This window comes from Ips typographus, linkage group LG5 (assembly GCF_016097725.1).
Source record: "Ips typographus isolate SLU linkage group LG5, UJ_Ityp_2.0, whole genome shotgun sequence".
NCBI classification, from domain to species: domain Eukaryota; kingdom Metazoa; phylum Arthropoda; class Insecta; order Coleoptera; family Curculionidae; genus Ips; species Ips typographus.
Genome location: NC_138426.1, coordinates 5,005,266 through 5,030,184, shown reverse-complemented (window position 1 = coordinate 5,030,184; position 24,919 = coordinate 5,005,266). Strand labels below are relative to the sequence as shown.

The 24,919-nt window shown below is 35.9% G+C and overlaps 2 protein-coding genes and 2 long non-coding RNA genes across 6 annotated transcripts; 3 read left to right on the top strand and 1 right to left on the bottom strand.

The window, feature by feature from the left end:
* Positions 1 to 2,888: 2,888 nt before the first annotated feature.
* On the top strand, positions 2,889 to 16,754 carry LOC145729081 (uncharacterized). Its single transcript, XM_081979693.1, has 4 exons — positions 2,889 to 3,117; positions 15,982 to 16,060; positions 16,118 to 16,279; positions 16,341 to 16,754. The coding sequence occupies exons 1-4, from the start codon at positions 3,059 to 3,061 to the stop codon at positions 16,566 to 16,568; spliced, it is 528 nt and encodes a 175-aa protein (XP_081835819.1). The 5' UTR covers positions 2,889 to 3,058; the 3' UTR covers positions 16,569 to 16,754.
* On the bottom strand, positions 9,839 to 14,912 carry LOC145729080 (uncharacterized). Its single transcript, XM_081979692.1, has 2 exons — positions 12,809 to 14,912; positions 9,839 to 10,944 (listed from the first exon to the last, which is right to left on the bottom strand). Exons 1-2 carry the CDS (start codon positions 12,939 to 12,941, stop codon positions 10,316 to 10,318), a joined length of 762 nt encoding a protein of 253 aa, XP_081835818.1. The 5' UTR covers positions 12,942 to 14,912; the 3' UTR covers positions 9,839 to 10,315.
* A 1,172-nt stretch (positions 16,755 to 17,926) lies between the features above and the next one.
* On the top strand, positions 17,927 to 21,192 carry LOC145729082 (uncharacterized). Of its 3 annotated transcripts, XR_014178258.1 has the most exons (4): positions 17,927 to 19,354; positions 19,410 to 19,553; positions 19,606 to 19,788; positions 20,002 to 21,192. It is a non-coding gene; the product is annotated as an uncharacterized LOC145729082 (long non-coding RNA). The 3 variants fall into 3 exon arrangements; XR_014178259.1 differs by having other exon boundaries at positions 17,927 to 19,553; positions 20,005 to 21,192; XR_014178257.1 differs by having other exon boundaries at positions 17,927 to 19,553.
* An 837-nt stretch (positions 21,193 to 22,029) lies between these two features.
* Positions 22,030 to 23,962, top strand: LOC145729554 (uncharacterized). Its single transcript, XR_014178405.1, has 3 exons — positions 22,030 to 22,799; positions 22,850 to 22,965; positions 23,017 to 23,962. It is a non-coding gene; the product is annotated as an uncharacterized LOC145729554 (long non-coding RNA).
* Positions 23,963 to 24,919: the final 957 nt, after the last annotated feature.

The following is a 24,919-nucleotide window of genomic DNA, read 5'->3' as shown; positions in this document are numbered from 1 at the left end:
AATAATCCAAATAACTGGACAATAATAAACCCACTGTGCATAACAAGACAAACTAGACAATCCCGTTTCCTCTTTCCCACTGCCACCCTACTAGAGCACTTTAACTAAGATTTTTTTTTTTTTTGTAAATAAATTGTAAATAATTAGAAATAAGTTAACATGTATACTAAAACCATAAAAAATCCCACTGTAAACATAGGCAGAAAGACCAAGTTGTCGATAGCCTTTTTTCTATTGAAAATAAAGATTGTTTATAATTTATAAACTGCTCGTCAAAAAGAATGGGACAGCAAAATTTTTGCTCTTTTTTGAGCGGCTACTTCTTCAAATTGATTTACTTGATTCTAATAATTTTTTTGAGGATTAAAAGGTATTTTCTTCCTCTTTCTTTCGACCTAAATGATCTTTTTGAAATGTGCCACGGATCCTAGTATACAGGGTGTGACTGAGGTGTAGGCAAAAAATGAAAAATTTATTCTAACACCATTTCTTGCAAAAATTTTTTACGTTTTACAATAGCCTTAATCGAGTCTTGCGGTCAATATCTCTAAACCTTTTCGCCAGTTTGGCGATTAAAGGCCGTTTACAAAATTTATTGCAAAATTTTTAAAATGTGGTTACTTTTGATTCTCTTGTTTAAAATTAAACAATTTCTTTAGATCTTTTGTGGAAGAAGAGCGGGATTAGCAAGTTTACACTTAAAACTACCCAATTTAAGTAAAAAACATACACTACGAGATACAGGGTGACCCAAAAAAAATTGAAAAGAAAATCATATGTTTTATCGTAAATCTTAGCATGTTCAGTCATTTTAATGGAAAATAATGATATTGGATAGAGAAGCACACTATTTGTTTAGTAATCCAATTCATATCTCTAGACGTTTTCGCCAGTTTGGCGATTAAGGGGCGTTTACGATATTAAAATGGTTGTTTTTAATTCTCTTGTTTTAAATTCAAAATTATTGAATTTAAAAAACAAGATTAGCAAAATTACATTTCAATTCACCCATTTTAGGTGAACATTTATAAACCGCGAACCTTTATAAACAGAGTGGGTTAAAAAATCATACAAAACATAAATCAAATGTTTTACCATACAAATAAAACATGTATCTTTATTCGGTAAATTTAATCGAAAATAATGGTTTTTAATTTAAAAAAAAACCAAGTCCACAGCATTCATATCCTATGACTTTGCGGGCTACAAACCCATTTGTTCTTAATACCTTGTCGGTCCCCCAGCAGTTTGTTGCAACTCCGCAACCCTTCTTGGCATGCTATCCACCAACTTTGCAATAAAATTTTGGGGAACTGCCTCCCATTCAACCCTCACCATTTCTGCCAACTCATTCAAATTTTGAAATTCATGCTCTGAGCCATTTATTCTCAATTTCATACGTGCTCTATAACGTTCATATCCGGTGACCTTGCAGGCAATTTCATTCGTTCGATGTTGTTCTCTCTCAAAATTTCTTGTTCGATTCTGGCTCGATGTGGACGAGCATTGTCATCAATTAAGATAAAACCATTCCCAAAGTTTCGAGAAAAGGGAACAACGATATCACGTATACACATATCCCTGTACCTCTGCGCATTCATACTATCCTCAATCAAAATGACCTCCCCCAAAAGCAACCCTAGCATCCATGCATGCTTCCATATATCGTTCATTTCTTTCTCTCCATACCAATAATCGCCCGTCAGATTCATACAAATTGAACCGACCTTCGTCTGTAAACATACACTTACTCCATTCATCAATTCCCCATCATGACATCAATAATGTCATTCGATGCCAAAAATTCGAGGCGTCGAAATAAATTGTCACTATTGACAATAGCGTGTTGCTATGGTACTCAACACACGTCTACAAATGCATGCACATAAGATTTTATTTTAATTTTTTTTTGGTTCACTCTGTATGAATGCAGTTTATAAGTTTTTACTTAAATTGGGTAGTTTTAAGTGTAATTTTTCTAATCTCGTATTTCATCCGAAAAAGATCTAAAGAAATAAATTGTTAAATTTAAAACAAGGGAATTAAAAATAACCACATTTTAAAAAAAATTCAATAAATATCGTAAACGCCCCTTAATCGCCAAACTGGCGAAAACGTCTAGAGATATGAATTGGATTACTAAACAAATAGTGTGCTTCTCTATCCAATATCATTATTTTCCATTAAAATGACTGAACATGCTAAGATTTATGATAAAACATATGATTTTCTTTTCAATTTTTTTTTTTTTGGGTCACCCTGTATCTCGCAGTGTATGTTTTTTACTTAAATTGGGTAGTTTTAAGTGTAAACTTGCTAATCCCGCTCTTCTTCCACAAAGGATCTAAAGAAATTGTTTAATTTTAAACAAGAGAATCAAAAGTAACCACATTTTAAAAATGTTGCAATAAATTTTGTAAACGGCCTTTAACCGCCAAACTGGCGAAAACGTTTAGAGATATTGACCGCAAGACTCGATTAAGGCTATTATAAAACGTAAAAATTTTTTTTGCGAGAAATGGCGTTAGACCAAATTTTTCATTTCTTGACTACACCTCAGTCACACCCTGTGTACTCGGATCCGTGGCACCTATCAAAAAGATCATTTAGGTCAAAAGAAAGAGGAAGAAAATACCTTTTAATCCTCAAAAAAATTATTAGAATCAAGTAAATCAATTTGAAGAAGCAGCCGCTCAAAAAAGAGCAAAAATTTTGCTGTCCCATTCTTTTTGACGAGCAGTTGATATAAAACTCTCAAAAGTTTGAAAGGTTTATGAAATTCTAATCGATATCATATCACCCATATCAGTATATATTAATGCATTTTCAAATAGAAAAAAACTTATCTGTTTCTGGCTGTTATGGAATTTCTGTAATTAAGATAGTATTCAGTTATTATAGCATTACAAAACTTTACGAAAGATGTGCATCTATTTGTCAGGTGTTGCTCAAAAAGTGCCAGTTTTACCAATAAAGAAACAATCTGTTGCATATGACAAAATGTGGCTGTTTTTCGTGTATATAACTGTATATAACTTGATGTGTATATTAAAAAGTTATGTTACGAGTGGTGCACTTAAAACTTGATATTATGGGTAGATTGAATATTTGCAAAAGGTGAGTGATATTTACTAAAAATACATATTTAGAAATGGCCAAGTCTTGATAAGATTTTATCAATACTAATTTATCAATACTATACAGTGCGTTTTTTTTAACGCGCAACATAGGATTTTACGTGTTAAATTTTTAAGCCCATGTTAGACCATGTTATTTTGGAACTACAAGTATAAAACTTGACGGGTGGCTGTTTCGTACCCTGAAGCTTAAGTAAGTCTACCAATTTGGTCTAAAAAGTGATTTAAAACTGCAAAAAAATCATTTTTTTTCGAAAAGATTTTATCCTTTCACACTCCCTGTATGCATTGTTGTACCTTGTTGTTTTTGATACTGGCAGGGCAGGTAGCAGGTAAAGTGACTTATTTTGACTGCATCACGACCCGACATCTTTTGAACGTCAAAAGGGCATTTTATGTTTGTTTGGAATATACTGTTTGGCTTCAAACGGAGGTCAATTTGAACAATTTACTTATAAAAATACTTCTTTTGTTCTTAACTTTCTTGATATAAAGTTAATGATCACCCTGTTTTACTTTCTACGCCAAATTTTACCTGCTACCTGCCGTGCCAGTATCAAAAACAACAAAGAACAACAATGCATACAGGGAGTATGAAACGATAAAACCTTTTCGAAAAAAGATGATTTTTTGCAAGTTTTTGAACACTTTTTAGGCCGAATTGGTAAATTTACGTAAGCTTCAGGATACGAAATAGCCACCCGTCAAGTTTTATACTTGTAGTTCCAAAATAACATGGTCTAACATGGGCTTAAAAATTTAACACGTGAAATCCTATGTTGCGCGTTAAAAAAAACGCACTGTATATTTTATCAATACAGTAATAGCATTATTACTGTTTTCTAATGACTTTCACACCTTAGCCAGGCGAGCCAAGCCAAGTTATTTGAAATTTTGTCATTTTTTCAGTGATGACTTGAGCAATTATTTAGATTATGTACTGTTTCTAAATGGTTACAGTGACATTTTAAAAATTACTGATAATGTTTTGAAAAACATTACTGAAAAACACTGTAGTTTGTAATTGGTCAAAAAAGCTGTGTTTTCTTGACAAATCACAAACGTCAACGTCAAAGGCGCCATCGCAGTTATAAGCTTATGGCGTTTCAAGTTAAGATCGCAGCGCCAGTTGAACTAAAATCGGGTAACCCATTCCTAACCTAACATTGTGTCATTTTAACTCATGCAAAAACCTAGTTGAGTTTTGTGGCTTAAAACTGACGTTTAATACTTTTCATACCAAATTACTCTGCACCGGTAAGACAATAATTTTATTTGTGTTGTGTATTTATCCATAATTTCTTAGAAACAAAATGATTCCTATGTCCATAATAACCGGAGTAATATTAGGCGGGCGCCGAAGACGTCCTATAGCTCTCATTATGTTAAGGTTATGTTAAGGCCGATCGTCCCGACCGACGTATTCTGGGCACCCTACGCTAAATTTTAATTTGACTGTGATATTGTACAAATTACCTGCAACAGCTATAACGGAACCTAGCCTAGATAGAGTCTAGTCTGTCCCTAAATACGTCGGTGCAATCCGTCATAACGTCTTGTTTTACTGCCTACACATTTAATTGTTAAAATGTTGCACATCGTTGTGTATTTAATCATCAGTGGTTTGTCTAAGAACTAATGGTACATATGACAATTTTCTTGAACATTTTGATTTTTGGAACACTTCACAGTGATTTATAAATTTAGACACATCAGTTTACATGGAAAGCCAATAATAGTTGCAGTTATAGAAACGACAACTAGTCTTTAAGCACAACCAGGTGTCCGTATTCAGATTAGTATCGTATACCATTTTATGCGCCTTTACGAACGAAACGAACCGTATATTCTCAACATATTGACATAATATTTGTACTAATCATAGTACTTAAATAATTATTAGTGTTGTTCTTAAAATAATTATTTATAGTGACATTACAGTTATTAAGAAGAAAGGAAAAACTTTCAGTGATATTACTTGATATTGCAGAATATTTCCCTCATGTGTTAAATGTCCCATATGAGCAGTGCATTTTCACCAAAATCCCAGCGATAATTGCATTCTAAAGTGATAATTGCATTTCGATAATTGCACTGTACGTATCTATAACGACTGCATTGTTGTAGAGCCTATTGCTAGGACACTAATTGTTGTCCTTGCGCAGTTTTTTGACTTTTTATAACCAAACAATGTCAAACCCGATGTCAATAAAAATTAATGAACGGTTTGGAACTTGCTCATTGAGCTCCATTGAGCAATCTATAGTTGCAGCAAAACCAAAACATTTTCTTTATTCGGGAAATATTCCCCAAAATTACATTCGTGCCTTAAAAATGACCTGATAATTCTGCGTTCAAACCTGTTATCTTTGCAAACTGCATTCGGTCATTTTCATATTTTTTTCTAAAAAAGCCCTCCACCTTTGGTGTCGGGCTCTTTCGCCGAAAAAATATGAAAATAAACTCATGCAGTTAAGAGATAACAAGTTTTCACGCAAAATTATCGGTAATTTTTATGCACTTGTGCAATTACCCCCGAATATTTCCCTCATGTGTTAAATGTCCCATATGAGCAGTGCATTTTCACCAGAATGACAGCGATAATTGCATTCTAAAGTGATAATTGCATTTCGATAATTGCACTGTACGTATCTATAACGACAGCATTGTTGTAGAGCCTATTGCTAGTACACTAATTGTTGTCCATGCGCATTTTTTTGACTTTTTATAACCAAAAAATGTCAAACGCGATGTCAACAAAAATTAATAAACGGTTTGGAACTTGTTCATTGAGCTCCATTGAGCAATCTATAGTTGCAGCAAAACCAAAACATTTTATTTATTCGGGAAATATTCCCCAAAATTACATTCGTGCCTTAAAAATGACCTGATAATTCTGCGTTCAAACTTGTTATCTTTGCAAACTGCATTCGGTCATTTTCATATTTTTTTCTAAAACAGCCCTCCACCTTCGGTGTCGGGCTCTTTCGCCAAGAAAATATGAAAATAAACTCATGCAGTTAAGAGATAACAAGTTTTCACGCAAAATTATCGGTAATTTTTATGCACTTGTGCAATTACCCCCGATAACACAAATCGATAACACCACGCTACATGTTAAATCTCGCATATGAGAAGGGGTGTTATCGAAAATTACAGCGACAATTCCACTCATGTACAAAAAATGCCATATACAGGGTGTCCCACGACGAAAGACCTCGATTGATATTGGAAAAAGTATAAATAGGAGAGTTTTGAAAATTTGGTAGGATACTGATGTGGGCATGCCCAATCCAACTAAAATATTTTCAAGATGGTTGCACTTCCGCTTATACCGGAAGTCGATCAAAACTTTCTTATTTTAAATAGAACACCCTATATATTATTACATATTTGGATTCCTCACAAAATTCTGACCAACTTTTGTATAGAATGCCCTATGCCTATCTCTAGCCGTTTTCGAAATATTTGATGTTTTTCCAAAAAAGTGACAGTTGCAACGCTCAACATATTTTTGTACTATGTTAAAACCGTATTTCATTTTGCAATGAAACTTTGGGTTATTGTAAATAAAGGATCATTTTATTAAACTGAGGGTGCGTAATGACTCATTTGTATACAGGGTCGTCAAAAAAAAATCATAAAGTTGCCACTAAAAAAAATGAAAAATCTCAAGTTTTTTAAATAGAAACCCACATTTTTTATGACGGAATCATTTTGAGCATTAAAAATTACTATAAGTTTCAATTTACTTGCCTATACCTAAATCCAACCCATTTCGTTTTATTTGAGAATAAACATTTTTTTATTAGGCTGCATGGTTGGGATTAGCTGGTACTCTAGTTAGCCATGCTTTTGACACACGGTGATATTGGAGAACTGCAAAGCATGTTATGTTGAGCGTTGCAACTGTCACTTTTTTGGAAAAACATCAAATATTTCGAAAACGGCTAGAGATAGGAATAGGGCATTGTACACAAAAGTTGGTTAGAAATTGCAATTTCTACATTTGTATTATTAAGGATTGGTTTTGTTTTAATAGCTTTTATCTTCACAGATCCCGTATTCTTAAAATTTTCAATTATTTGCTTGACAGCTTTTCGTGATGGCTTTGGTTTTTCTGGATAACGAGCGGCAAATACCTCACATGTTCTACTCACAACTTTATCACATTCTCCGTAAATAATAAACAGATTTAAGTAATCTTGGTTTGAATAACGTAACCGCGACGGCATATTTGCAGTTGTCAAAACACTCAAAACTAGTGTTATTAACATGCCCTGCAGGTCTCCAATATCACCGTGTGTCAAAAGCATGGCCAACTAGAGTACCAGCTAATTCCAACCATGCAGCCGAGCATGCAGCCTAATAAAAAAATGTTTATTCTCAAATAAAACGAAATGGGTTGGATTTAGGTATAGGCAAGTAAATTGAAACTTATAGTAATTTTTAATGCTCAAAATGATTCCGTCATAAAAAATGGGGGTTTCCATTTAAAAAACTTGAGATTTTTCATTTTTTTTAGTGGCAAGTTTATGATTTTTTTTTGACGACCCTGTATACAAATGAGTCGTTACGCACCCTCAGTTTAATAAAACGATCCTTTATTTACAATAACCCAAAGTTTCATTGCAAAATGAAATACGGTTTTAACAAAGTACAAAAATATGTTGAGCGTTGCAACTGTCACTTTTTTGGAAAAACATCAAATATTTCGAAAACGGCTAGAGATAGGCATGGGGCATTCTATACAAAAGTTGGTCAGAATTTTGTGAGGAATCCAAATATGTAATAATATATAGGGTGTTCTATTTAAAATAAGAAAGTTGTGATCGACTTCCGGTATAAGCGGAAGTGCAACCATCTTGAAAATATTTTAGTTGGATTGGGCATGCCCACATCAGTATCCTACCAAATTTTCAAAACTCTCCTATTTATACTTTTTCCAATATCAATCGAGGTCTTTCGTCGTGGGACACCCTGTATGTATACGTCATCAAAACACGGTTTGCTATCGGCTAAGTGTATGGTTACATTAGATGCGGATACGAGCGATTTTTTAATCGTGCGACGTCGTACGATCATTTGTCGTACGATTGTGTGGTTATATTACTTGCGTTTTGTATCGTGCATTTAAAAACAAAATGGCCGAAGAATTAGACCATTTATATTTTCTTGAAAACAGTTGTTTGAAATATATCGTTGATTAATAAAAGGAAGCATTGGGTTAATGACATATATTTAAAGCGAGATGAAGAAGGGGAGTATGTAACGCTTTTTAAAGAGTTAAAGGAACAACCGCGAAAGTTCTATGAGTATTTCCGAATGACACCTTCAACCTTTGAATATATTCTCTATGGGATTTCCAGAAGGCTAGAAAAATATTCCAACTTTCGAAACTGTATTGATCCTAAACAAAAATTAACTGTAACTCTAAGGTAAGTAATTTTGTTTATTTATTATAATAGCACTGGTCGACAAAAAAATTATTTTTTTTTGTAACAAAAAGCTGAATAGCATAGAATGGTAAAATGGACCAATATGAATTGAAAACAGCAAAAAAAAAACTTGTAGCACGTAAGGTTTTCTTGTTACGTTAAACAAACCACAAGCGTAGAACGGTATTATAATGCATATGTTATTTATCACAAAATATATTTTACAAGTAATTTAAATCTCTATAGCGACTGTATCTACTTAATAATAAGTTGAAATCTAATAACAATACAAATATTCAAAAAAGTTATTTGAAACACACCAAATAGTTCTATTTTTTTCTTTTGTGTGGGGCGACGTCTTCTCTCTTCAAAAACCAGCAATAGTCACCCATCATGGCTTCATCCCATCGTCCTTGGTACCTTGTTTCCATTGTCCTGATGTCCTGATGGAACCTTTCACCTTGCTCGTCGCTAACAGCGCCCAAATTCTCCGGAAAAAATGATAGACGGGAATGAAGAAAGTGAATTTTTAAAGACATTCGACAACCAAGCAAATTGTAAGATTCCAAAAGTTCCTCAACTATTTGTTCATAATTTTGATCCTTATTGTTACCTAAAAATCCCTTCACCACTCTTACAAATGAGTTCCACGCTCTCAATTCTTCTAAGGTGAGATTTTCCGTGAAATGAACATCTCCCATCAATTTTCTAGTTTGCGGTCCAATAAAAATACCTTCTTTTAATTTGGCGTCACTTAACTGAGGAAACACTTGTCTCAGGTACTTAAATCCTTTACCATCTTTATTCATAGCCTTCACAAAGTTTTTTATCAGTCCGAGTTTTATATGAAGAGGAGGCAAAAGAACATTTTTTGGATCTACAAGAGGCTCATACTTAACATTTTGAGATCCAGGTTGAAATGCACTCCTCTCCGGCCGACCATCAGTGATTTTAGATTAATAGATACCAATACAAAGGAAAAACTCTTTTTCTACCTATCTTTTTTTTTATCTTTTCTACCGTTTGTTCATCTAGAATTACAAAGTCGTATATGCATATAAACTCCTTTTGGAAGAACGCTCTTTTGTATATAATACTAAAAATATTTAAAAAAAAAACAGTAACTACATATGAATTTACGAATATTTCCTCTTGGTAAATAAGTAATATCCGTTGTGTTAATCCCAAAAAAGCAATTCTTTTTTACAGTTTCATTTTGGCAGTTACGACTTTGTAATTCTAGATGAACGCGTTGTACCGACTCTGCCGAACACGCCTACCGTCGTATTTTAAGCCGCGCCTAAGTTAAGTTTGATTCAGGCTGTCATTTTTTCACCTGTATTGTCACAGTGTGAACCACCCTTAACTTAATCTTGGCTTAAAGTATGACTGTGCAAATGGGGGTTCGTCATATTTGCTCTGCTCCTTCATGCGGGGCTTCAACTCAAACACGGCTATTACTGGCCAACATCAAAAGGTTTAATGAAGCTATTGAAAAAAGTGGACGTTCTAGGACTTTATGGGATTTTTTTCTATTACTAGAAAGGCATAAGCATTGTGAAATTAATGGTCTGACTGGTGTTACAAAAATTGTGTCGGCCAGTGTAGTTATTTAAAAGTCTGGAAATATCCAGCTACATCTTCGGATCTCTCCTTAAATGAAGATGGTTGTTGGGATATATCTGATGATGTTAATGGTACCGTATACCTGTCAATAGTTGTCGGACTGTAAACTTGCTCTTAGATAGATGCCGAGGAATACGTATCACATGGAGAAGGTTGTGAAGTGGAACTGGTGTTCCGGGGTGTATTTTGATAAAGATCAGTGACAAAAAGTTGTTGTATATTGACTCTCATTTGCATATTTCTCTCAAGCGGAAGGGCTTTCATAAGCGGCATTAAACTCATTAAAAAATGATAATCACTATCATCAGCAAGTTTAGCTTTTGAATTAAAAGTTTTTTTTTGTTCTATGTCGACAAGCCTTTCGTATACGTTCGCAGAGCCTTTTCTTTTCTTTTGTAGCTTATTTCGATGTTCTGTTATAATTTTTTCAGTAGCCGGAGTTCGAAAAACATCACCCCGTTCACCCTCATCTATCGTTTTTCCTTTATTAGACTGACCTTCACCGACAGACTCTTCATTATCGCTTTCAGAAATTATGTCCTCATTTTCTTCTTCCCTTGCAATATTACTAGTCGATGGCTTCGCTATGAAAGTATCTTTTATAAATAGCATCAATTCAAAATAGGTCCATTTGCTTTTTTTTGTACATCCTCCTGCAGCGCCAGATTGGAAACTCTTTGACTTAGCTAATTCTCTGCGGAACGTATCACGCAAATTTCTCCACTTGTGTTTTACTGCATCGCCTAAAAAAATATTTTATTGTTAACAATATTATTTTTAATAACGAAAACTTATGTCTACTATTTATCTAAGTATAAATTAAAGTACACTATTGTCAAATTCAATGCAATTTTTTTTCAGGTATTTATCGACAGGGATGTCATTCAGATCCCTTGCTTTTTCATTCAGAATGTCCCATTCAACAATAAGACTCATTGTTTATGAAGTGTGTCAAGCAATATGGGAGGAATTCACCACACAACATATGCATGCCATTTCCTACAACCGCCATGCGTGAAAAAGTTGCTGAAGATTTTTTTAAGAAATGGAATTTTCCACAATGCATAGGATGTATTGATGGAAAACATACAGTGCGTTTTTTTTAACGCGCAACATAGGATTTTACGTGTTAAATTTTTAAGCCCATGTTAGACCATTTTATTTTGGAACTGCAAGTCTATAACTTGACTGGTGTGTCTTTAGTACCCTGAAGCTTAAGTAAGTCTACCAATTTGGTCTAAAAAGTGAACTAAAAACTGGAAAAAAATCATTTTTTTTCGAAAAGATTTTATCGTTCCATACTCCCTGTACGCATTGTTGTTCCTTGTTGTTTTCGATACTGGCAGGGCAGGTAGCAGGTAAAGTGACATATTTTGACTGCATCACGACCCGACATCTTTTGAACGTCAAAAGGGCATTTTATGATTGTTTGGAATACTGTTTGGCTTCAAACGGAGGTCACTTTGAACAATTCACTTATAAAAATACTTCTTTTGTTCTTAACTTTCTTGATATAAAGTTAATGATCACCCTGTTTTACTTTCTACGCCAAATTTTACCTGCTACCTGCCGTGTCAGTATGAAAAACAACAAAGAACAACAATGCATACAGGGAGTATGAAACGATAAAACCTTTTCAAAAAAAGATGAATTTTTGCAAGCTTTTTAACACTTTTTAGGCCGAATTGGTAAACTTACTTAAGCTTCAGGGTACGAAACAGCCACCCGTCAAGTTTTATACTTGTAGTTCCAAAATAACATGGTCTAACATGGGCTTAAAAATTTAACACGTGAAATCCTATGTTGCGCGTTAAAAAAAACGCACTGTATAAGGCTCCGTTGTCCACCAAACTCTGGTTCTTTTTATTGGAATTATAAGCATTATTTTTCTATTGTCCTACAAGCAGTTGCTGATGCACAATGTAGATTTTTGTACATTGATGTTGGGTCATTTGGAAAACAAAGTGACGGTGGAATTTTCGCGGCTTGCAGTTTAAAAGAACGACTAGAAAATAAAACATTTTCTGTACCAGAGGAACGGCGTATTCCAAATACGACTATAAACGTTCCATATGTACTCTTGGGTGATGAAGCCTATCCATTGAGAACCTATTTGATGAGACCTTATTCTGGCCGAAACCTCTCTTACCAACAAGAAATTTATAATTATCGATTATCTCGGGCAAGACGGATTGTTGAATGTGCATTTGGTTGCATATTGTGCTCCAAATGGAGAATCCTCAAAAAAGAAATAGAATGTCATCCAGATAAAGCAGAAATAATTGTCAAATGTGTGTGTCTTCTTCATAATATAATTATCGATAAAGACAAATGTACCGAAAACCACTTTAAAATGAATTCTGAAGTAGCAACAAATATTTCACAAAGACAAAATTATGCTGGAATCGATCGAAGAAACAATCGTTCAACTGCAGCTGCATATGCTGTCCGAGACACATTCAAAAATTATTTTAACAGTCCTATAGGTTCACTTGCTTTCCAATAAAATTTATTTGGTTATTAATGTGCATTTTTCACGTATTAATATACCGCTATAGTTTTATTAAATATAGACTAATACCTTTAAAAAAAATAAAGAATACTTACATGTATCTTCCATTTCTTTAGCTACATCATCCCAGGCCTTTTTTACTGTTGCTCTGTTGTGGTATTCTTTGCATTTTTGATCCCACAACACCTTTCTGGTTTGAACACACAAAATTAATTTTTCTAAGTCCATTTTTAAATAACTAATTTAAGTTATTTGTTGTTTTGTCCACTATAAAAGCGGTAAAATCTGTAAAATCGTACGCTGTCTTACAGAAAAACAAACAAGTTTGTTCCGGTCAAATACTCGTACGACCACGTACGATACGGTCAGACTAAATCGCAGGCAATGTAACCGCACAGCTTTAAATTACGGAGTTTGTTTTTATCTGAGCTATCGTACGACGTCGCACGATTAAAAAATCGCTCGTATCCGCATCTAATGTAACCATACACTAATAAGGAAGGAAGAGAGTTTGCTAGCGGATAAAAAAATCGGATAAATTTTGCTGTTGATTTCATCGTTTCCACGGATTTTCACTACACTTCTATTGTTGCAATGTCTCACCTTGAGATTTTTGCTGGCACTGTCAGTTTTGATGTTTGTTCGTTTTGTTTTGGTTATGGCTCGCTTCGGACACAGTTCTAAGGCAGAAATTCAAAAAGAAGTTGAAAAATTGATTCCTGCCAATACAAGGAAGTCCCAGTCTTCAATATGGAAACAATTTAGTCAGTTTTGTGAAGAAAGGCAGTTCGAACTGGAGACACAGCAATCAGTAGACGATATTGCACTTATACTCATGGATTGGGGATTTAATATGAAAAAAAAAACGGCGATGATTATAAGGAGTACGTAGTAAAAACCATATGGAATACAACAGCAAAACTTCTGCAAATGAGATATCTAGAAAGGTACCGTGTTACTTTTAATCCTTTTATTGATCCTGGTTTCAAAAAGTCTCGCGACGCACGTGATTCTAAACGAAAGAAGCTGCAAAGTGACTACACTAAACGTAAAGAAAGTTCTGTCGCATTAACTAAGAGTGAAATCGACAAAATGGCGTTAATATGGAATGAAGACACACCAATAGGCCTATTAAAAATATTTTATATACCATGTTGTCGCATACGAGCTAGCATGGCGCGGAGGCGAAGCTGCTAATTGTAAAGTGTTTTATTTCAAGGAGGAAAGGTTTAATAATGGAGACTTGACTGGCCGCATCGAGTACAATTCAGTGTTTTCAAAAACTTGTCAAGGTGGCTCAAAACAATGTTGCGACAGTAAATGGTTAGTAAAGAACAAAGAAAATCCTTCTATTTGTCCAGTAAGATTATTTTACAAAATTTTATCACACAGAGAAAATCATATTTTAAGTGACAGATTCTTCGTAACTCCAAATCCGTTCTGGCAAAGTAACACGTCAAAAGGTTGGTACAAGAATGTTCCTATAGGAGTTAACGAAATACTCAAGTGGACAAAAACCTCCGCCGAAAAAATTGGTTTGGACATTAAAAGAAGAAAGATAACTAATCATTCTCACCGCTCGAGTGCGGTGTCAAATTTAGCAAAGGCCGGTGTTAGTGAACAAAATTTAATCAAAATTACTGGGCACTCCTCAGCAAGTTCCATAAAACCTTATTTACAACTTCACACTGATCATCATTTAAACCTTGTATCCAGTCTCCGAGAGCATTCTGAAAACTTTGATGCACCTATACAACCATCATCGAAGAATCTATTTCAGTTACATCAACAATCAAATGCTACAGTTACAAAAGAATCTACATCGATCCTAGAAAGTAGCCTTCAAGGTGAAAGTGCAAGAAAGAATTGTGTTTTTAATAACTGCGTTTTTAATAATTGTTCTTTTTAATGTGTAGTGTTTTTATTTGTTTAAATACTCGTTTCTAATAAAATTGTTGTATTACCTTATATTTCAGAATTATATTCATGGAATTGTCGTATCAAATACCATTCGAGCTCAGATTTTGAGCAGGATAATTTTTCCGCTTGTCTTCTCATACTTTCTTTATGGTACAAAACTCGACCTGTTTGGCAAAATTTTAGTTACAACAGGTCTCGTGCAGTTACACCAAAAAGAAAGTGTTCTAAGACAAGCACAAAAATTATCCGGCTAAATCTGAGCTCTTGTGGTATTGCCCCCGAGAATTTCAGGTCGCCGATAACACAAATTGATAATTGCACTGTACGTATCTATAACGACTGCATTGTTGTAGAGCCTATTGCTAGTACACTAATTGTTGTCCTTGCACAGTTTTTTGACTTTTTATAACCAAACAATGTCAAAGATTATTGAACGGTTTGGAACTTGCTCATTGAGCTCCATTGAGCAATCTATAGTTGCAGCAAAACCAAAACATTTTCTTTATTCGGGAAATATTCCCCAAAATTACATTCGTGCTTAAAAATTCCCTGATAATTCTGCGTTCAAACTTGTTATCTTTGCAAACCGCATTCGGTCATTTTCTTATTTTTTTCTAAAAGAGCCCTCCACGTTCGGTGTCGTGCTCTTTCGCCAAAAAAATAAGAAAATAAACTCATGCAGTTATGAGATAACAAGTTTTCATGCAAAATTATCGGTAATTTTTATGCACTCGTGCAATTACCCCCGATAGTTTGTCGCCCATCTTAAAACTGTGCGCTTTTTTACAGCTGTGCGCTTTTTTTACAGCTGTGCGTTTTTTAACAACTATGTGTAAAGAGGTTCATTACGTAACGGAAAACTATGCGTAAATAGCTATTTACACTGAGGTCGTAGGTAAAGTATTTTTACCGCACGATTTTGGTTTATTGGTATATTATTATAATTTAAATATGCGCTATATTTAGTTACTTTTTCACATGTCCAGTTTAAGTGACTTTTTAAGAACCACTTGTTACCGTGTTACCACTTAAATAACTGTTTTGCCTGAGTAGTATTGTAGGGATCGTAGAAAAAATATTTTAACAACGTCTATAAACTAAACTGACAACCCACCTGTAAGAAATTCTCGTGACTGGTTTCCTATTGTAACCCCTACATCTACATATAGCATGACATAAACTGCACAACTGCAGGATCGTAGGAAAAATATTGTACCTAATACGTGCGGAAAGTGTCTTTTACGCACTCGATAGCAGACCGAGTAGGAAAATCACTATTTCAACAATTCTCTGTTAAAGGGGTAGACTTCATACATAATAGATTTTGATCAGTTATATTTTATTTCAGAATACCAAATTATTTTCAGAACACCGAAAGCCAAGTGAGATTGACTAAGATGGCGGGTACCATTGAAATTTGGAAAAAGGTAATACAAAAAATTTAACCGAATTTAAATTTAATAGATATTTTGTATTTAATACAGATTCCATTTGTCCTTGGATATATGATAATGGGTTTAATGGGTTTAGCACTAACGGTCTTCGATATTTGTGCCGTTCGCAAAGAAGATATAGATGCACGTCCCTTGTACGCAGCCCTTACTTGGATTCTTATAATTTTAATGATAGTGGTCGATTTGATTCTGGTTAGTGTTAATTATGAAAAATTAATGTTGCATGTAAGTCAAGCAAATACTACTATTTCAGGTTACTCAAAAGAACTACTTGTACGTCATTCCAAGAAATGTACTAAACTGTTTCACGATGTTAATAGTTATAGTCAAAAGCTTATATGCAATAATAGTATTGGAATCGGAGATATTGGACTGGACAACGATTACTGTGGCTTCTATGGGTTTGTTTATTTTCGGAAAATTTAATTTCTGGGAAAATAACAAAAATGAAAGCAACGACTTAGAGATCTTGATCCAATGAGATAATCGTTATTATAGCAACAAGATTCGTTTCCTTTTTGAAGCGACAATTTTGTAATACTCTGAAAAACTTGAATATTCTTACTTCATTTAATTAAGGATTAGAATTAAATAATTAAACACACAAAACTATGTGCAGTAATTTTGTATCGAGTGTATCAATTAAACATAGTCACTATGGTTCAACGGATTGTCAATCAAAAAAACTCCTTTTTATCATTTGTAATTAGAAGTACTCATAATAGTTATTTATGTATTAAGCGCGCAAACCATGACTTTTATGCTCTGAGAATGAATCATTCGACAGCATAAAAGTCACATTGTGCGCGTAATACATACAATATTTTTTCTACAAACATCGCTTTATATCTAATACAACTAAACTTATTGCGTTGGTACTCAAAAACAGGATCAAAACTATACACAATTGAATACTGACATCAAACTAGTGACACTGACAGTTTCAACAATGGCATGCATAGTAGTCGTTTCCCTGGACAGCAAGCGAAAAAATGTTTATCGCTCGCTACCCTTGGCAACGCGCGATAAAGTAAACTCCTCAGTAAAGGGTAAAAAACTGATTATAATACCTCTAAAATTTTAAGGCGCTCTTAAAAAAATTTGGTTTTAAGAAATAACTTTGATGAAAATTTTTCCGACTCGCCTTAAATTTAGAGGTTAGGTTACATCAATCAAGATTCTTTTCTATACACAAATAATAAAGTTAGTAGAACCTAACTAAACTGCTCGTCAAAAAGAATGGGACAGCAAAATTTCTGCTCTTTTTTGAGCGGCTGCTTCTTCAAATTGATTTACTTGATTCTAATAATTTTTTTGAGGATTAAAAGGTATTTTCTTCCTCTTTCTTTTGACCTAAATGATCTTTTTGAAAGGTGCCACGGATTCGAGTATACAGGGTGTGGCTGAGGTGTAGTCAAAAAATGAAAAATTCGGTCTAACGCCATTTCTCGCAAAAAAATTTGTTACGTTTTACAATAGCCTTAATCGAGTCTTGCGGTCAATATCTCTAAACGTTTTCGCCAGTTTGGCGATTAAAAGCCGTTTACAAAATTTATTGCAAAATTTTTAAAATGTGGTTACTTTTGATTCTCTTGTTTAAAATTAAACAATTTCTTTAGATCTTTTGGGGAAGAAGAGCGGGATTAGCAAGTTTACACTTAAAACTACCCAATTTAAGTAAAAAACATACACTGCGAGATACAGGGTGACCCCAAAAAAAAATTTGAAAAGAAAATCATATGTTTTATCATAAATCTTACCATGTTCAGTCATTTTTATGGAAAATAATGATATTGGATAGAGAAGCACACTATTTGTTTAGTAATCCAATTCATATCTCTAGACGTTTTCGCCAGTTTGGCGATTAAGTGCCGTTTACAATATTTATTGATTTTTTTTAAATGTGGTTATTTTTAATTCCCTTGTTTTAAATTTAACAATTTATTTCTTTAGATCTTTTTCGGATGAAATACGAGATTAGAAAAATTACACTTAAAACTACCCAATTTCAGTAAAAACTTATAAACTGCATTCATACAGAGTTCAATTTGTATGAATCTGACGGGCGATTATTGGTATGAAGAGAAAGAAATGAACGATATATGGAAGAATGCATGGATGCTAGGGTTGCTTTTGGGGGAGGTGGAATTACAGTTTGAGGCGGGATTATGAGGAATGGAAGATTTTTTTTTGGGTCACCCTGTATCCCACAGTGTATGTTTTTTACTTAAATTGGGTAGTTTTAAGTGTAAACTTGCTAATCCCGCTCTTCTTCCACAAAAGATCTAAAGAAATTGTTTAATTTTAAACAAGAGAATCAAAAGTAACCACATTTAAAAAATGTTGCAATAAATTTTGTAAACGGCCTTTCATCGCCAAACTGGCGAAAACGTTTAGAGATATTGACCGCAAGACTCGATTAAGGCTATTATAAAACGTAAAAATTTTTTTTGCGAGAAATGGCGTTAGACCGAATTTTTCATTTTTTGACTACACCTCAGTCACACCCTGTATACTCGGATCCGTGGCACCTTTCAAAAAGATCATTTAGGTCAAAAGAAAGATGAAGAAAATACCTTTTAATCCTCAAAAAAATTATTAGAATCAAGTAAACCAATTTGAAGAAGCAGCCGCTCAAAAAAGTGCAAAAATTTTGCTGTCCCATTCTTTTTGACGAGCAGTTTATTTACTATTGGCATTTCTTCCGACAGAATCTCAACTAACTATCGAGGAGTTTTAAATAAAAGTTAAAATTTATAAGCGGTGCAATTTACAAAATAGGATAGAAAAATATGACCGCTAAACCATACTCAAACATCAAACGCCATTTTTCTAAGTTTTATAACCTCGATTCATCATCCGTCAAAAATGAAAAAAGCTAGTAACATAATGTAGTCTTTATACGCCGGCAGTATACGTCAATAATAAGAATATTTTAGACCGCTTGAAAAAATAGTTATTTGTATACCTAGGCCGTAAAATGCTATTTTTTCGGCCGAAAGAAAGTTTCGCATTCGATGCCGTCTTACGACCCGGAACAACAATCTTGAGAACGAAATAAATATTTCACGGCCGAGGTTTATACAAAATGCTTTATTAGATATCCACTTAGAAATTCTTAATTTTTGATAAATAATATGAATACGGTCTAACAATCACGGTGACGTTTATTGTTAAGTTGGGTGTTTCTGCTTTGTTGATGTGACGTTAAATAATACTGTCACGTTAAGGGGTAGCTCAGAGGGAAGAAAACTCAGGAATCCACAGGTAACCCACTTTATTTAAGAAATTAAGACAACAGTTACAATGTCCTTACCCCCAGATTGCCAAGACGGCGTAGATCATGATGGGGGATGCTGGAGGTTTCACGGAGGGCGAACGCTTTAGCGGGGATGAATGAACCCTAGACTCTTGCCCGAAGGCATTCACCGGGCAGGAAAAGACGTTGTGGTGCTAGCAAAGGGAGGTAAGTAGGTACGGCAACTATTGCTGCTTTCCCACACTATTTCGTTTGCTAGGGATGATACTCGGGTGTGGCACTTGGTCACCTACTGCTCCACGTTTACGTTACACAAGAGGCGTACCCAGACTAACCTAGAGATCAGGAATCTGTACGTGCTTTTGAAGCTGTATTTATATCCACATCATGACCTCAATTCGCCGATCTTGTTTACATTGATATTGTACTGGAGGAGACTGAGGTAAGATTTGATAACAGAACATAGTGTAACTTCTATGAAAAGTGTTCGCACCAAACACTAAAATATCCCAACTGTACAAATTTATACAAGCTTACATGCTATAAGGTGGGTTAATGTGGTCGAACGAATCCTTTATTTATATAAAAAATACAAGTAAACAATTCATTATGCTACGCTCCTAAGGGGTTGTTCTATTAAGTCTGGATGTTTTAGCAGCTTTACTCGCTACTCAGTTCACGGGTAACAAAGCTCCCTGCCAGTCGATCCCCTTGGTATCGCGATCTATCGTCGAAGTGTCGGACCTTCTCGCTGGCTGGTGTTTACCCAGGTCCCGTATTTTGTTCTGTGCGCTAGATGGGGTTACTGCCGTTAGAGTGTGGCGATCACTATGCCTTTCCCTAACCACCTGGGGCCAACCTTGTTTACCTGAAGTTCCACGGCACGACAGACTTTGATTCAGTGACGTGTTCAACAACCGTTTCGTAATTGTTATTGTTGACTGTCAGTTAGAGACTTGAGCGTTCATCAGATAGTCGCAAAACTCTAGTTCACACCTTTGTAACCGTTTATACGTTCATTTATTAAAAGTATTGTTACATTTCTGCCTCCCTTTATTTGTTATTTTTAATACCCACAATTTGGTGACCCCGACGTGATAGTGGAGGCATTAGGATCAACTGAGGAGCGACATACTGTGAAGACACCAGGAAGTCTACTCCCAGGATTCAGAAATGAACGGAGACGTTCCAACCAACGAAGGCGCTGCGCCTGTATTCGCCGCCAGTAATGTTAAAATCCCGCCATTTTGGAGAGACGAACCAGATATCTGGTTTGTTCAGATAGAGTGTTCGTTCTTAATCGCAAAGATTACCAAGGATGAAATTAAGTACCATCTTTTAAATGCTAACCTCGATACCACTGTTCTTCCTTTCATAGCGGACATTTTGCGATATCCACCTAACACTCACAAGTACGAAGCGGTTAAAAATAGAATTCTAGCTTCATTTGGATAATCTAACCAAGTCAAGATCCGACGACTGCTCAAAGGTAAACTTTTCGGGGATCAGAAACTATCGCACTTTTTGCAGCATTTGAAGAACTTGATCGATTTTGATCGCTAGTCCGAAAGATGAACTAGATAAGCAAGCAGTTCTTGCCGGTAGGCTTATAGATCTCGACCAGCCAAGTTCAGCAGTGTTTGCCACAACTCAGGTTGAATTCCAGCTCGAAAATCAATTAGCTGCATTAACCTCGAAAGTTGATCGCCTCTTCCAAGAAGTGCCACGTAAACCTTCAGCTAGGCGCCCTTATAGAGCCAGTTCTCCGTTTAGAAAGCCAGGTTTTCTAATAAAAACTTCTTTCAAATTCTAATATTCGTTTTTATCATCATCAGTTTGGCGCAAGAGCAAGAAGATGCGAGAAGCCCTGTTGCATCGCCTCATGTTACGACGGTTGGTGGTGGTGATGCAGTTCAAATTAACCATCGTCTGCCATTTTTGAGTGATACTGGATCAGCTGTTTCTGTTCTTCCAAAGTCAATGACAAGACAGATATTTCCTTCAACCTCAAAATTCAAATAGTATGCTGCTAACAATACAATCATTGACACTTTAGGAGAAAAGCTTTTGACACTGGACCTCAACCTTCGTCGTTCATTCAAGTGGGTATTCATAATTGCTAATGTTTCTCAAGCTATTAGAGGAGCTGACTTCATCGCACATTTTGGACTGTTGATAGACCTTAGAAATAGAAGGCTCATTGACAGTTTCACCAAACTTGGATGTCCAGCTGGCACCTCCCGTTCTCGGATTTCCAGCATTCTTACTGTTGGGAATGACTCTGTTATTCAAAATCAACAAACGTCCAACATTTCATTACAACCAAAGTTGGTCCTATTGCAGAGAGACCACGCGGCCTAACTCCTGAAAAACTCAAGATTGCCAAAGCAGAGTTTGAATTTATGGTCGAACAAGGGATTTGCACTCCTTCCAGTAGTGAGTGGGCAAGTCCATTGCACATGGTGCCAAAGAAAACAGGGGATTGGAGACCTTGTGGAGATTACCGAAGCTAAACAGCATCACTGTACCAGATAAATATCCAATCCCTCATATTCAAGATTTTGCCCACAGTTGGATAGGGTTGGGGGTAGGGTGTTTGCAACTATTGATCTTTTTAGAGCCTATCACCAAATCCCTATAGCTCCTGAAGATCGACCAAAAACAGCCATTATCACTCCTTTTGGGCTCTTTGAGTTTAACAGGATGACTTTTGGTCTATGCAATGCTGCTCAAACTTTCCAACGTTTTATGAATGAAGTTTTGCGTGGTTTAGGTTTTGTTTATTGTTATATTGATGATATCTTAATAGCTTCAACAAATCGCAAGCAGCATCTACAGCACCTCAGGCAAGTTTTTCAGAGACACCGTGATTATAAAATCATTATTAATGTGGATAAATCACATTTCATCAAGAAATAAATCACTTATTTGGGCTACCTTTTTATTAAAATGAACTTATTTTTGGGCCGCTAATTGTATACATGCATTTACCATAAAAAACCGCATACAAAAATAAAAATCGACGTGAAAGAGCGTATTTCCAAAAAAACAAAACCCTTAATTTTTAATGAATTTGTTCCAACCTGCGCTTCCTCACTGTATATGAGAACTGTGATTACTAGCGCCCCTGTAGACCAGGTAAAAATGTGCAACCAGGAGCTGCTTGTTTCTGGATTAGGTACCGTTATGGTCGATGAACTTTTTGGTACCGCATGGGCGAGCGCCATTATGGCCGGTCTTCTAAGGAGTAGATATATTACAGCTAGGGACAAGGTGATGTTCCATAAAAACATGAAGGAGTGATTTTCGCTGTGCACCCCGACAATGTTGGTTGTTGGGATTTTTTCCAAATTTTCTTCTAACGCCTGCCTCAGCGTTTTTTCGGAAGACATATTAAAATGTGGTAGGTTTGTTGTCGAATTGCTGTTCAGGCATTCAGAAAAATTGTGAAAGGTAGGTAGATATGCATGGTTATTCGTAGGATTAAGTACGAATGTTTTTAGGTTAGTCCATGCGGCCGGTAAAATGTGCTTGATGGAGGCCGATGACTTGTCGGATTTGCAAGAAAAGCGTTTTTGGATCATGGTTTCTTCGTTCACATTTAGCTGACATTGGCAAGGTAGTTTTATTTTCAATGCCCCTGGTAGATTTGGTATCTACTCTTTTGTAGGTTAGAAGTATCTTGGGGGCACATTATCGTTGTATTAGGTTTAGGGTGTGTCAGCAAGAATTCTTCTGACCCGACTTCTGAAATAATCATGAGGCTTGACTGGTGGCAGTGCATTGGGCAGTGTTCCGCAATGTCTTCAACCGAAGCCCCATGGAACCATTTGCATACACAGGAAGGGCCTTGTGTTTGATCTCCCCAGAACCTCAGTAAGTAGTACAGCCTATTCTGGTATGGTTTACATTCGTGGAGTGCAATGCCTGTTAATTCCTTTTGTACTGTTCGGGATCCTGTGGTGGCTACGGCCATCATTAATGGTTAGTGGGATTTTTACATGCACCACCAGCAGCCTTCAGAGAATGTGCATTCACTGATGGGTAAACGGAAGTATGATGACAACTGTTGGATTGATATGGCAAGTTCAAACCCATTTTTCTTTATTTCCTCCCCTATTTTTCTCAAATCTGATAGTAGTGTCTCTGGTTTTATTAGTGCCATGGGGATTTATTTTTGCCTTCACTCTTGGAGTGCTGCCTGGCTTCGCATTATTCTCAGTAGAAGAATAATTTTGGTAGCTGTTCCCAGATTTGCTTTCATGTTGGTTTGAATCACGCATGACACCCATTTATTCCCTAGTTGTTCTGGCTGTTCTTTATTCAGGAATTCCTCCAAACTGTGAATCCTGGTTTCCGTTGTCCTTATTGCCCGATTTGTTTTTTCTTGTCACCGTTTTTGTTCCTCCGAGAGTAAACTTAATGACTTCAGGGTCTCCCCCATACTGTCGCGGAGGGCCGTTATATGGGCCTCCAGTTTACTTTCTTTCGTGGACATGGAGTCAATTTTTTCTTGTGTTGCGACACAGCAACAATAGTTCCATCTACTACGAACCCGAGTGAAAACGTGCGTTTTGCTCTTGAGTGATTTTGGTGGTTCCTCATCTGAGTACCAATTTGCCCAGTACAACCTCATTTCATCATCTATTGCATCCCCCAAGTCTCTCAAATGTTTCCTCCTAGCTTGACAGATGGAGCTCTGGTTACCCTTGATGCAATTTTCCAGGTGGCTTCTTCTTGGTGCCGGGTTTACTTTCGGTTCTGACCATAGTATCACATAGGTTAACGGGATAGTGCTTTCGTAAATGATTGTACTTGGTAGTTCCTTCCAGGTCGTGTATTCTTGATACGAAGGAAGGGAATTATCAAAAGAAAGACCTGTAGAATGTAACGGGAATCCACCATTGTCAGCTTCTGTCACATTCTATCAACGCTTCTCTTGGGAATTCCGTTCCCTGCTTTCAAGAATAGGCCCTCAGGTGGCCCCTGCTGTTACCTCCACGTGTTGGGAGTTTGCCGAGCAGTACCTGGAAAAAACGTCCTGCCTTAGTATTATCTACGAGGATTTGGGTGCCCTGTGTCCTTCGTCATCGCTCACTTCTTGCTCTTCTGCTATTTCCCCTAGTGTCCATTCGTCGTAGAATGGTAGTATTCTGCCTATGTGCACCACATCTGTTTTTCTACCACCCTCTTTCTTAACTTCGTAATTTACCTCGCTTACTTTTTTCGTAATCCTGTACGTCCCAAACCACTTTTTCACACAGCAACAACTTTTCACTTTTGCCACTTTTCTCACTGGTATGAATATTTTTACTCTGTCTCCAACTTCATACTCTCCTTCTCTATGTTTGTTATTGTCACGTTAAGGGGTAGCCCAGAGGGAGAAAAACTCAGGTTTCCACAGGTAACCCACTTTATTTGAATAAATGAAACAACAGATCAAATCTTACCCCCAGAAGATGGTCCGTGTTGAAGGGGGGTTCACGGAGGGCGACGCTTTATCGGGGATGAATGAACCCTAGACTCGTGTCCGAGGGCATTCACCGGGCCGGTAAAGACGTTATGTACCTAAA